Below are 10,352 nucleotides of genomic sequence, written 5' to 3' on the forward strand. Positions count from 1 at the left end.
TTTGTAGTGCTTGTAGAATAGTAAATTACAAATCCCGGCTGTATGTACAAGCAGAAATGCCTGATCTAATGCACCATTAAGCAACTGTAGCTTTGCTCCACATTTTTAAGCATTAAACTAATTGTGATGAGGTCTGGTCTTACTATATACTGCATATTTAATCTTTTTTTTTTTTATATCCCTCCTCCCCCCCTAATCTTTTTTAAGAGCCTATCAAATTGAATCATGAGACACAACTTGTTTATGCTGTAAGCAAACACATGCAGTATTAACACTGTACAATATCCTGGCTTAATTAGAAAAAGTCCATGTTATCTTAAATACATTTAGGAGCGTAATACCACACAGTTCGAGTCTGAGACTTCCATTTAATTATATTTTAAAACTAATTTACATAGCTTGGAACTTTTTTTTTCCTCACTCTCTCCTACATAGAATGTTGTTCTATTGACCTAGTTAAACTAGATTCTACTAAAAATGAAAGAGAGAATAAAGACTGGGTGAAGCTTGAGGAAAGAAGAGGCATGGTGGTGATGGAGATCACAGACAAGAAATCACTTAAATTTGATTATGGGATAGTGTTCTGTTCATCAAGTCAATGGGCTAAATTGTAGCCTAGAAGGAACTTTCCTGGCATTCTTGTTCTGGGCTCTAGCCTAAAGTTCCATAAATGGGATCTACTTTTTAAGAAAAGAATATATTTTAAAATTGTCTTTCTCTCTCTCTCTCTCTCTCCGGGGTATATATCCAGGGTATGCAGGCGAAAACCTCGAATCTCTTAATGGTATTCTCAAATTTAGATAGGCAAGTACTAAGGAAGGTATCTGAGGGCAACACATGTGGGTATAGCCTGGACTTCATGAATTCTCTGTTCTTCTGTTCCTGAAGGTATTGATTCTGCTCTCAGAACCTAGTTTTCCAGCTTAAGTTCAAGGGCAATCTTTACCCAAAATAAGATATGCATGGAGTCATCAAAAGTCCATAATCAAGTATAAATTTTGACCTGGGAAGTTTAAACTTATCGTTTCGTTAATTAAGCTTTTTTATCAATAGCATGAAACCAAACAGTATAAAGTAAGACAACTTAACTTCTCGATAAGAAAAAAGCAGTCATATCAGAATTTAATCTTACAATATACTGCAAAGGAGGTAATAAAGATTGTCTACCTTCACAAATTGTGACACCATTTCCTGAAAATCCAATGTTGCAATAGCAGCCTTCAGCTCCATTCCGTATTTCACATTTTGCATTTGGGAGACAAGGTGTCCTGGTACAATTCTGAGTGTAGCAACAATTCAGCAAAGTGGAAAAACCCACTAAAGAAAATAGAGAATGCACCTTTTCAAAAAGAAAAAGAAAAACCTTCTCCCACTGTTGAGTTAGATGACATACACATTACTATCCTTCTTTCTTTCCATTTAGATAAATGCATTATGAGAATTTCCCAAAGGAGGATTTAGGTAAATAACAGGACATGAGCAAGTGAGTAAAAAATGTAACGTTTTTCTTCAGTCTCAGTGTTTATCAAGTAAACCTCAACCAAGCTAAAATGTAGTGAGCAACCTGGCTTTATAAAGAAAATAGCATTCTTACATCACTGGACCCTTCACCTTGAGGTGAGATACTTTTAAAGGTAGCTGCATGATTGTAAAGTAATATCCCTCCCCTGGGAATGATTCTGTGCAGAAAGAAATCAAGGTGAACTATTTGTGTCTTTTCAAAGTCAAATCTGTGTTATTTTAAGATGAAGAGCAACATATACCATTCAGGAGGACAAATGCAATTATTTTTTTTTTCTGTACTCTAATTATCTTTTAAAATTCTGCCTTTTCCATAATAAAGTTTCTTTTCCATTTTCTCCCATTAGAGGGGGAAAAAATCAACTCAACATACTGGTCAAAGGTCGATCTTCCAGAAATGGAACACTAGACAAACATGACCAATAACATGCAGCATAAGAGAGAACAAGCCTTTATTTCAGAGTTTTTGAAAACAAAGTTGGCAATGGTATTTTGTGGGCTGTTAGGAAACGATAAGGAAAAGGGTAGGACGTTCCTTTTTTATTGTTGTCCTAGGCCTTCTCAAGACAAACACGCTTGGGATGGACAGTTTTGAATCATGCAAGTCATTACTCTGAAAACAGTCATCCGAGATAAATTGTCCTCATCTGGTAACAAGAGATTCTTAAACATTTATTTCTAAATCCTAGCCTCACACAGGGCTGTATATACTGTCTAAACCAGAATTAATTCGGCTTCAAAGATGTGATTTATTTTCTTTCCGCACAGTATCATCGAAATGGTATTTTAAAGGAACCCAAAGTCTGGGCCAGCAGTCCCCTTGAAAGGCCAGGAAACCTGCCACAAGTGTTAATGGTTTGGATTTCCCAAATGTCTTGGGGGGAAGATCAGAAGAAAGGTCAAAGTCTGGGACTTTGAGGACTTTGTCAGCAGGAATAAAAAGATGACTTGGTCCCTGGGTACTGAATATCGAACTCCAGAGTTGAAAGGCCAAGGAGAAAAACATCCTGAGAAGGACTGTGTCAATTCCCCCTGGAGTCTTGGCTAAATGCACTCGGCACGTGAGTTCCACCTTGGAAATAGCCTATTCCCTACAGGTGCTGGCCCGGGGCAGCCGGGCGACCGGGGCGCGGGCACTCACCTAGGAGCGGAAGGAGTCTCATTGGCGGCGCCGCGGTCGTGGCGGTGGCGGTGGCGGTGGCGGAGCGGCGGGGCGAGAGGGCTGTGTACCTGGGACGCGGCGGGGCGGGCGCGCCAGGCTCCCGGCTGCGGCCCCCGTGACGCGCCCGCTTCCTCCCGCCACTTTCCGGCCTCTTTTGTGTGAGTGCGCTCGTCCAGCGCTGAGTCTGCAGGCCACGTCCGGACCCGGCCCCCAGGCCACCCTGACCTCACCCCTGGCCTCGGGGCTGCCGGCCCGCTGCGCTCCGCGCACCCCTCGGGGGGATTCTGTCCCCTTCCCGCGGGCAGCGTTCAGGGTGTTGCCCTCAAAGACAATGCGTTCCAGAGTTCAGTGGAGCGTACCCCGCCCCGAGAGAACCTACTGAACTGCCTATCAGGGGTCCTTCCTACAACCTCAATTCCGGGACACAGCTTTTTTTTTTTTTTTTTTTTCAGTAACACGTTTCCCTAAAGAACTCTGGGCCCAGAAGTAGGCTGGAAACTTGGATCCAAACAACAGGGCCTTGGTTTCCAGCACTGAGGCCGCACCTTATGGGGACTCAGGGTTCCAGAGTGTAGAATAAAGATACTCTGTCTTGCCTACAGAGCCTACAGGTTAGAATCGTGTATAAAATGACTGAGTAAAAAACAATCAAACAGAAAAGCCAAGTGTCGAGAATTAAATGGCTATGAAGTACAAGATGCTGTTTTCCACTTTCAACTAAAATTTACCCCTCTCCTCACCAGCACCCTCCCCAGAACACCTGGTGCATCGTGTATAGCTTTCCTTTCATGTTACTACATATGAGTTGATTACATAGATACGGATCGTTCAGGTTGAAACACTTTTAGTGTAAAAATTAAAAATATCTGGCAGGCAAGGCTGATCTATAAGACAGAAAGCAGACCAGTGGTTACTTGAGGTTGGAGTGGGGAGTGAGGATTCACTGCAGAAAGACACAGAGGGAAACGTGGGGTAATGGGAATACTATTCATTTTGATTGGGAGGCTGGTTACCTAAATGCATGCATTTGGCAGAACTCATCTCTTAAAATTGTGCCTTTTATCACATGGAAATTATACCTCAATAAAGCTGATTTAAAGAAAAGAAATAACGGATGTTTGTGTCACTGACACAAGTCATTCCACCTAAAAACAGTTGGGCACACCTTTGTCACATTTCATATATGTTCTGTTTAATTGAACAAACATCTGCTAAGAATCTACTTTGCACAGAGAGTACCCTCACAAAGATGATCAAGTCATGGCCCTTGGACTCCAAAAAGATTATAAATAGTGGGGCAACAGCTGAAACTAGTCACAATGACACAAGTCACAATGATACAAGTACTTATGTATAGACATCTGTCCTTGGCTCTCTATTGCATTTTCCTGGACCCTTTCTAGCTTAATTTAATTCCTACAAAAAGCTCCTGAGTGTGGTCCCACAATAAATGAGGGAAATGAGGAACAGAGGTGTTGTGTGATTTGCCCAGAGTCACACAGCTAGTCTAGCTGACCGGTTTGATTCAAACCCAGGCTATTTTGCTTCTGAGTTGGTGCCCTCAGTCACCCTGCTATATTCCTTCTATAGTGGTACCACCCTGAGAAGGGTATTGCAAAAATGAGTAGTCATCAGTTATTGCTACCCAGGAAGTCTGGAAAGGTGATTTAAATTCCTTTTTTTTTTTTTTTTTTTTTTTAATAAGCTAGACAGTGATTCAGTGAATAAAACTCTCTGGCAGCAGTCTAAATGAGGGATGTTATGGAGACAACAAAGGCAGGGAAGCCAGAATAGTCCAGGAAATAGACTACAAATGCCTGAACCAGGATAGGAGTATTGGGATGAGGGAGATAGGGGCAGATTGAAGAAAGGATTAGATAAAGAAAATTGACATCAGGTTGACTTGCTAAGGTTGAGGGATAGGTTTAAAACAGAGTGTGAAGATTTTCTAGTTGTGTGAGCAGAAGGTTGGAACCATTCACAAAAAGAGGAAAGATGGGATGAAGAGTGGTTTCAAAGGGGAAAAAGTAACAAGCCCAGTTTTATAATATAAAATTCGAGGTGTTCTGAAGACCTGGCTCCATTTATGGGAAGCTAGTTTTTCCAAAGTCATCGCATTGTACTTATGAAGTCATTGTGTATACTCATCATTCAAAAGACATAAATATAGAAATATATTCTCTCCTAAGACACGTTATAAACTGAAACACTGTACGTATGTTTAAAATCACTGTCATAAAATAGTTTACACCATAGATCTGCCACACATGCTTACTCTTGATTTTTATACTAAAGGTAATAGAAGACAACCAATTTTAAAAAATATTATTTTTCTCCATGCATTGCTTAAAAATAACAAAAATGAGGTAAAATGCAATTTTAAAATATTTTCCAAACTTTCTTTTTGCATGTGTGTTCTTATTAAAAAGTAAAAGTTTATTCATATATTTTATCAAGAAAATACAGGAGAGGCCTTCCCTGGTGGCGCAGATGTTAAGAATCCACCTGCCAGTGCAGGGGACATGGGTTCAAGCCCTGGTCTGGGAGGATCCCACATGTTGATTTCCAAACTTTCTTTTTGCATGTGTGTTCTTATTAAAAAGTAAAAGTTTATTCATATATTTTATCAAGAAAATAGAGGAGAGGCCTTCCCTGGTGGCGCAGAGGTTAAGAATCCACCTGCCAGTGCAGGGGACATGGGTTCAAGCCCTGGTCTGGGAGGATCCCACATGTTGTGGAGTAACTGGGCCCGTGCACCACAACTACTGAGCCTGTGCTCTAGAGCCCATGTGCCACATCTGCTGAGCCTGCGTGTATATAAAAAAAAAAAAAAAAAAAAAAAGAAAGAAAGAAAATACAGGAGAGTAAAATGTGAGCATGAAGTGTTTAATGATGCTTATAGTTTTAAGATCGTTCTTTGTAAAAATCAAAATTACTTAATTTATTACTCAGTCATTTTCATAAGAAATAAATATAATGACTGAATAATTTTGGATATGTTGTCTTTACATTAATGAAAAAAATATATTGAATTTTCATTCCAAATATTTTACTTGTGAGAGAAAAGTATATGTTAAAGAAGTGTTCTCAAAGAAATATAGAACTTTAAGTTTAAAATGTTATCAACGATCTTCATTTGGGTACCACTGAGACATTTCTAGTCTTTTGAAGATATAACAATCATTTAGGCTTGATTTTGGCCTAAATATAGCACATGGAAGTAAAATCATTTTAAGCTGCCTACCTAATTGCAGTTTTAATACACTAGTATAAACATTCATCCTGCAATGCGAGATCTTATCAAATCCATGATTAGTTCTATGTTGGGTCTGTCTGTAAGGTGCCAGGATTTAAACAGGTTTCCTTGGAAGGTTCTTGGTCAGGTTGAAGTTCGTTATGGAAAGTATTTACTGTGAAGACCTGGGTTTAGCGCTGACTTTTATTATGAATAGATTCCTCTTTGGGGACAAGTTTACCCATTGTAACATGGAAATAACAATGCCTGCCTTAGTAGATCATTGGGGGTTGTTAAGGTCATTAACATACATTTCAGAAATATTAGGCATTTAGTACCTTTAATATTTAAAGCATCAAATATAGGAAATTAGTACACAATTGAAATGAAGACCTTATCCATGGATGTATTTATGGTGCCCCAGAGAGTGGCACGAGAAACACATGCAGCTTCTGGACCCCCTTCATGAGGCGTCTGTGAGACTGTCTGATTCCTCACCTGAGCGTTGGTAGCTTTGACTGAATTCTAAGTGTTTGGCCAGCTCTGTGACTATATTTCTAAATATCATCATTACTCACACATCATTTGAATTTTCTCAACTATGGAAACTTTGTCACCAATTTCTTAATTTAGGTAGCTCCTCATTTCTTCATATTGTCTCTATTCCCATAAGACCCTCAAAAGGATTACAGTTTACCAAACATGTTTTCCCACCACAGGTCAATTTTAGTCAAACCTAGAATTAACAATGTACAGTTGGCAAAAGGACGGCAAAAAGGTTTAAAAAAAAAAAGAAAAAGAAAAAGAAAATTGAGTTATATGTAAGGTTGGGAAGAGTAATTGGATGGCAACACACTCAATGTTTACACCAAGAAGAGTTTTACCAAAGTGGGACATCAGTTCCTCATTGTAAGGGAAGTTCGACGAATGGATGATTGAGGTTCCACGAGGTGAACTTCTCTATTAATGGTTCTTAACCTGGACTCTTAGAACTTGAAGGTAAGAAATCTAATTATTTTTTCCTTCATGACACCTCACACAGTGTCTCGAGGATAATAGACATGTAATTATAAAGGTGCTGATTGAAGGAATAAATAAATTAATAAATACCTAGAATAGTGTGTAGTCAAGTTTAGCAGAAATGAAAAATCTTTCATTTTGGAGATTAACTGTTTGCTTCAAATGTCTTTTAGATTTCTAGATACATTTCATGTCATTGGGATATAGCCAATCACAATCTTTTGCATTTCAATTTAAAGAAAAAGCCAGGAAAACTCTTAGTTAACTGTAGAGTAATCTATAGTTCCCAAACGGTAGGGAACCATTTTTTTGTCTACTGTTAAACTGATGATTTTAAATAGTCGGTGTAGAGATACTGCAATTCCTGAACCTAGTTACCTGGTAAGTTATGACTCTCAATCTATATTGAGTCTATGTGTCTGTCGACATCTTGTATCAAACAATTTTAATGTTTTAATACACATTTCCATTGGGGCACTTTAACAGCTTAATTTTCTAATTATAAAACTCAAGTTAGTATTTAAAAGAACAATTTAAAAATTGAGTTTCCAAAACTACAAACAGAAACACTTGAAGAGCTTTTATGGTATTAATTGTTTTTAGTGAAAGGGGATGCAAAAAGCATCTGGTAATTTTCAACCTTGGTTGGCAGAGGGGAGATCCAAGTTCCTTCCCAGCCTGGTTTGTTCAATTGTTTTGTGGCCTTCATAAAACCCACTAAAACTTTCCATTATTCTGTTTAACATTTGCAAATCTCTCTGTTTTGTATGTTTTTTCTGTTCTATGGTTTCTGTTCGTAAAGATTTATAAAGTAGCACCCACACTTAGGAACTTATGTTTTTAAGCCAGGCATTGGCCAAAAAAAGAGACGTATGTGCATTATGCTAGTTGTTTGCATTATAACTGACTTCTATGTTGTTTTATTAATGTATTTTCCTTTGTTTGAACCTTTCCATGTTACAAAAATATGAAACTGACCTCACTTTTAAAAAATGGCAATACTTCTAAAATAGAAACCATGCTAAAATCACCATCTATTTGATATTGTCGTACTTTTTAGCTATGCTTTTAACATGTTGTAGCATTGATTTATTTATAGTTGATTGCTCTTCTTCATTGGGCTGTCCAAAATAATATCCTGAGAGGTTACAGAATCCATCAGGATGTACAAGTAATTTAAATTATTTCTTTAAGTATGTAATACTTTGTGCTTTATATTACATTTCATCTACCTTTGTGTTCTTCAATCACTAGTTTATTATACCTACTTACAATTCTCCATATGGCTCAATTTTTTTAGCAAAATTAAATATTGTAATTACAAACTGTCAGCATATTTCAGCTGCTTGTTCTTGACTATCATCCATTATTATTAGCATGCATATTGAAGACACAAGCTTCTGGTTCAAATCTCCAGGGGTCATCATTATTAACTTCCTACCACTTTGAGAATTATCTTTTTTTCTTACTCTTTACTTACTACTTTGTCACAAACCTTTAATCTCAGACAAGATTTAATTTTCCTATTGTAATCTGTTTTATTAATAGCCTTCTGTAAGAAGGGATTGGTTTAAAAAACAGAAAGCTATTTGGAGGCCTAAATAAAATACATTAGCTTATAGTCATTTGTAATTGATCTCATTTAAAAAACTCTTATTAAAGGTGGATGTCAGACCATGAGTTGTCCCCTCATCTCCATCTACAACCATAAATGAATATAAAAGTACTGTCTCTAGCCAACCAATTGCTAAAATAATCTTGCCTATACAGAAATAATTTTAAAAATTTAAAGGTAACATTTACTCTTCTCAAAGTCATGGTAATATAAAGGCATCATTGATATATAACTTGTACATTAACATTGTCAAACAAGGGCTAAGATAACAGAGTTTAGTTCTCATATATGTCAAAAATTATTCACAAACCAGTTGCACTAGTTTCTCTTTCAGAATTCTGAAATAGTTATTGATTTTTCCAAATTTTAGTTATACTTAATCTACTACTTTTCTAATAACTAGTATAATGACATTTTTTAAATGTATGAATAAAAATAGGTTTCTTTGTCATATGAAATTATATAAGCACATTTGTTTTATTCAATGACTTACAAGAAAGTGATGGAAACCTAAAATGATGATCAGTTAGTGATAATTCCAAGAACATTTTTTTCTGTGAATGGAGTTCCACAGAGGGAAAATGTAATTAAAATGATATCTTTTGGAAATTAATCTCATTTGTGAAATGTAAACAAAATTATTTATGGTGCAAAGAGTAATGATATGAAAAAAAATTCTCACATTATTTTATTTTTGTGACAAACATGATTGCTGAGTCCAGAACATTGAATGATCAAGAGGTGTTTGTTTTAATTTCTTTTCATTAGTGGATATTCAGGTATTTATAGGTAACTTTCCTTATATAAACACATAGGTTTAAAATTAAAAGAATTCTAAACTATAATTGTAATGACATTGTTTAGGTGTGAAATTGTCTAGCTGCGAAAGATAGAAGTTGCAGTTTAATTATTATCACGTAATTGACCCTTTAATCCTGAAGTTGATACCCTATTTCAAGGCATTTTTTTCACTTTGCCTATTTAAATCAGAAAATAAAAATAAGATTTCTATGTAGAGTTGACATTTTTGTTAACATAGGCACTTCCTCTCCTTAAAAAAAAAAATGAGCTACATGTTAAACACTCTTCAGTAGTTTTTATTTGACTTCTAGGATACTACTTTATACTATTGGCCAAATTTCTTTTTAATGATTATTCTTCATTTACTTTTAATAATTTCAGTATTCTCTCATTAGCAATGAATTTTGTGATATGTCCTCCATTACCCTCATATTTATGAGAATTAAAGAGTTTTATTTATACTTGCAAGAAAGTACTTTTAAAAACTTTTAAACAATTCATATTACTTTAAAATCATGAATCCTCTGTTGACTGTCTTCTTTTTGTTTTTGAAGGCTGAAATTAACTTTATGTATTGTTTATACTTTCAGTGCTAAGATTGTTAAGGTCGATGTGTAAAATTTTTAAGCTATGTGTCTTGTTTACAATGTCCTGTGGTCCATTACCAAAGCATTTGAGAGGAACCACATAATTATGGTCTTAGAGGTTGTCCTGTAAATATACTAATTTCGTTCCATTTCCCTACTATCCTTGTCAATAGAATGGCTAAATATCATCTTTCTCTTTTTGTTTTTATTTCTTTTAAAGGACTTATAAGGCTGTCAACAAAAAATGGATTAAGTTTTTACTTCTGTCATCATAAAATGTTCAGTCCAACAGAGTTATTCCTGAATTGTAACTCATACTTTCACTGTGCAAAAAATTCACTGAGAGATAACATGCCAACAAATTATTCTAGTCTTGGCAAATCTTTAAAAGTAAATTTCCTGGTTCATGTG

At 36.3% G+C, this 10,352-nt stretch overlaps 1 protein-coding gene across 2 annotated transcripts in view; it reads right to left on the bottom strand.

Annotated features, from left to right (window-relative positions):
- ADGRL4 (adhesion G protein-coupled receptor L4) overlaps positions 1 to 2,713 on the bottom strand; it is a 118,462-nt gene extending 115,749 nt beyond the window's left edge. For both annotated transcript variants that reach the window (XM_024734673.1, XM_024734672.1), the window contains exons 1-2: positions 2,663 to 2,713; positions 1,168 to 1,317 (exon numbers count right to left, since the gene is read on the bottom strand). In XM_024734673.1, coding sequence (XP_024590441.1) covers positions 1,168 to 1,317; positions 2,663 to 2,684 — 172 coding nt within the window. In that variant the 5' untranslated portion in view covers positions 2,685 to 2,713. The remainder of the gene's footprint in view (positions 1 to 1,167; positions 1,318 to 2,662) is intronic.
- Positions 2,714 to 10,352: the final 7,639 nt, after the last annotated feature.

This window comes from Neophocaena asiaeorientalis, unplaced genomic scaffold, assembly GCF_003031525.2.
Source record: "Neophocaena asiaeorientalis asiaeorientalis breed wild unplaced genomic scaffold, Neophocaena_asiaeorientalis_V1.1 scaffold15, whole genome shotgun sequence".
Lineage (NCBI taxonomy): Eukaryota > Metazoa > Chordata > Mammalia > Artiodactyla > Phocoenidae > Neophocaena > Neophocaena asiaeorientalis.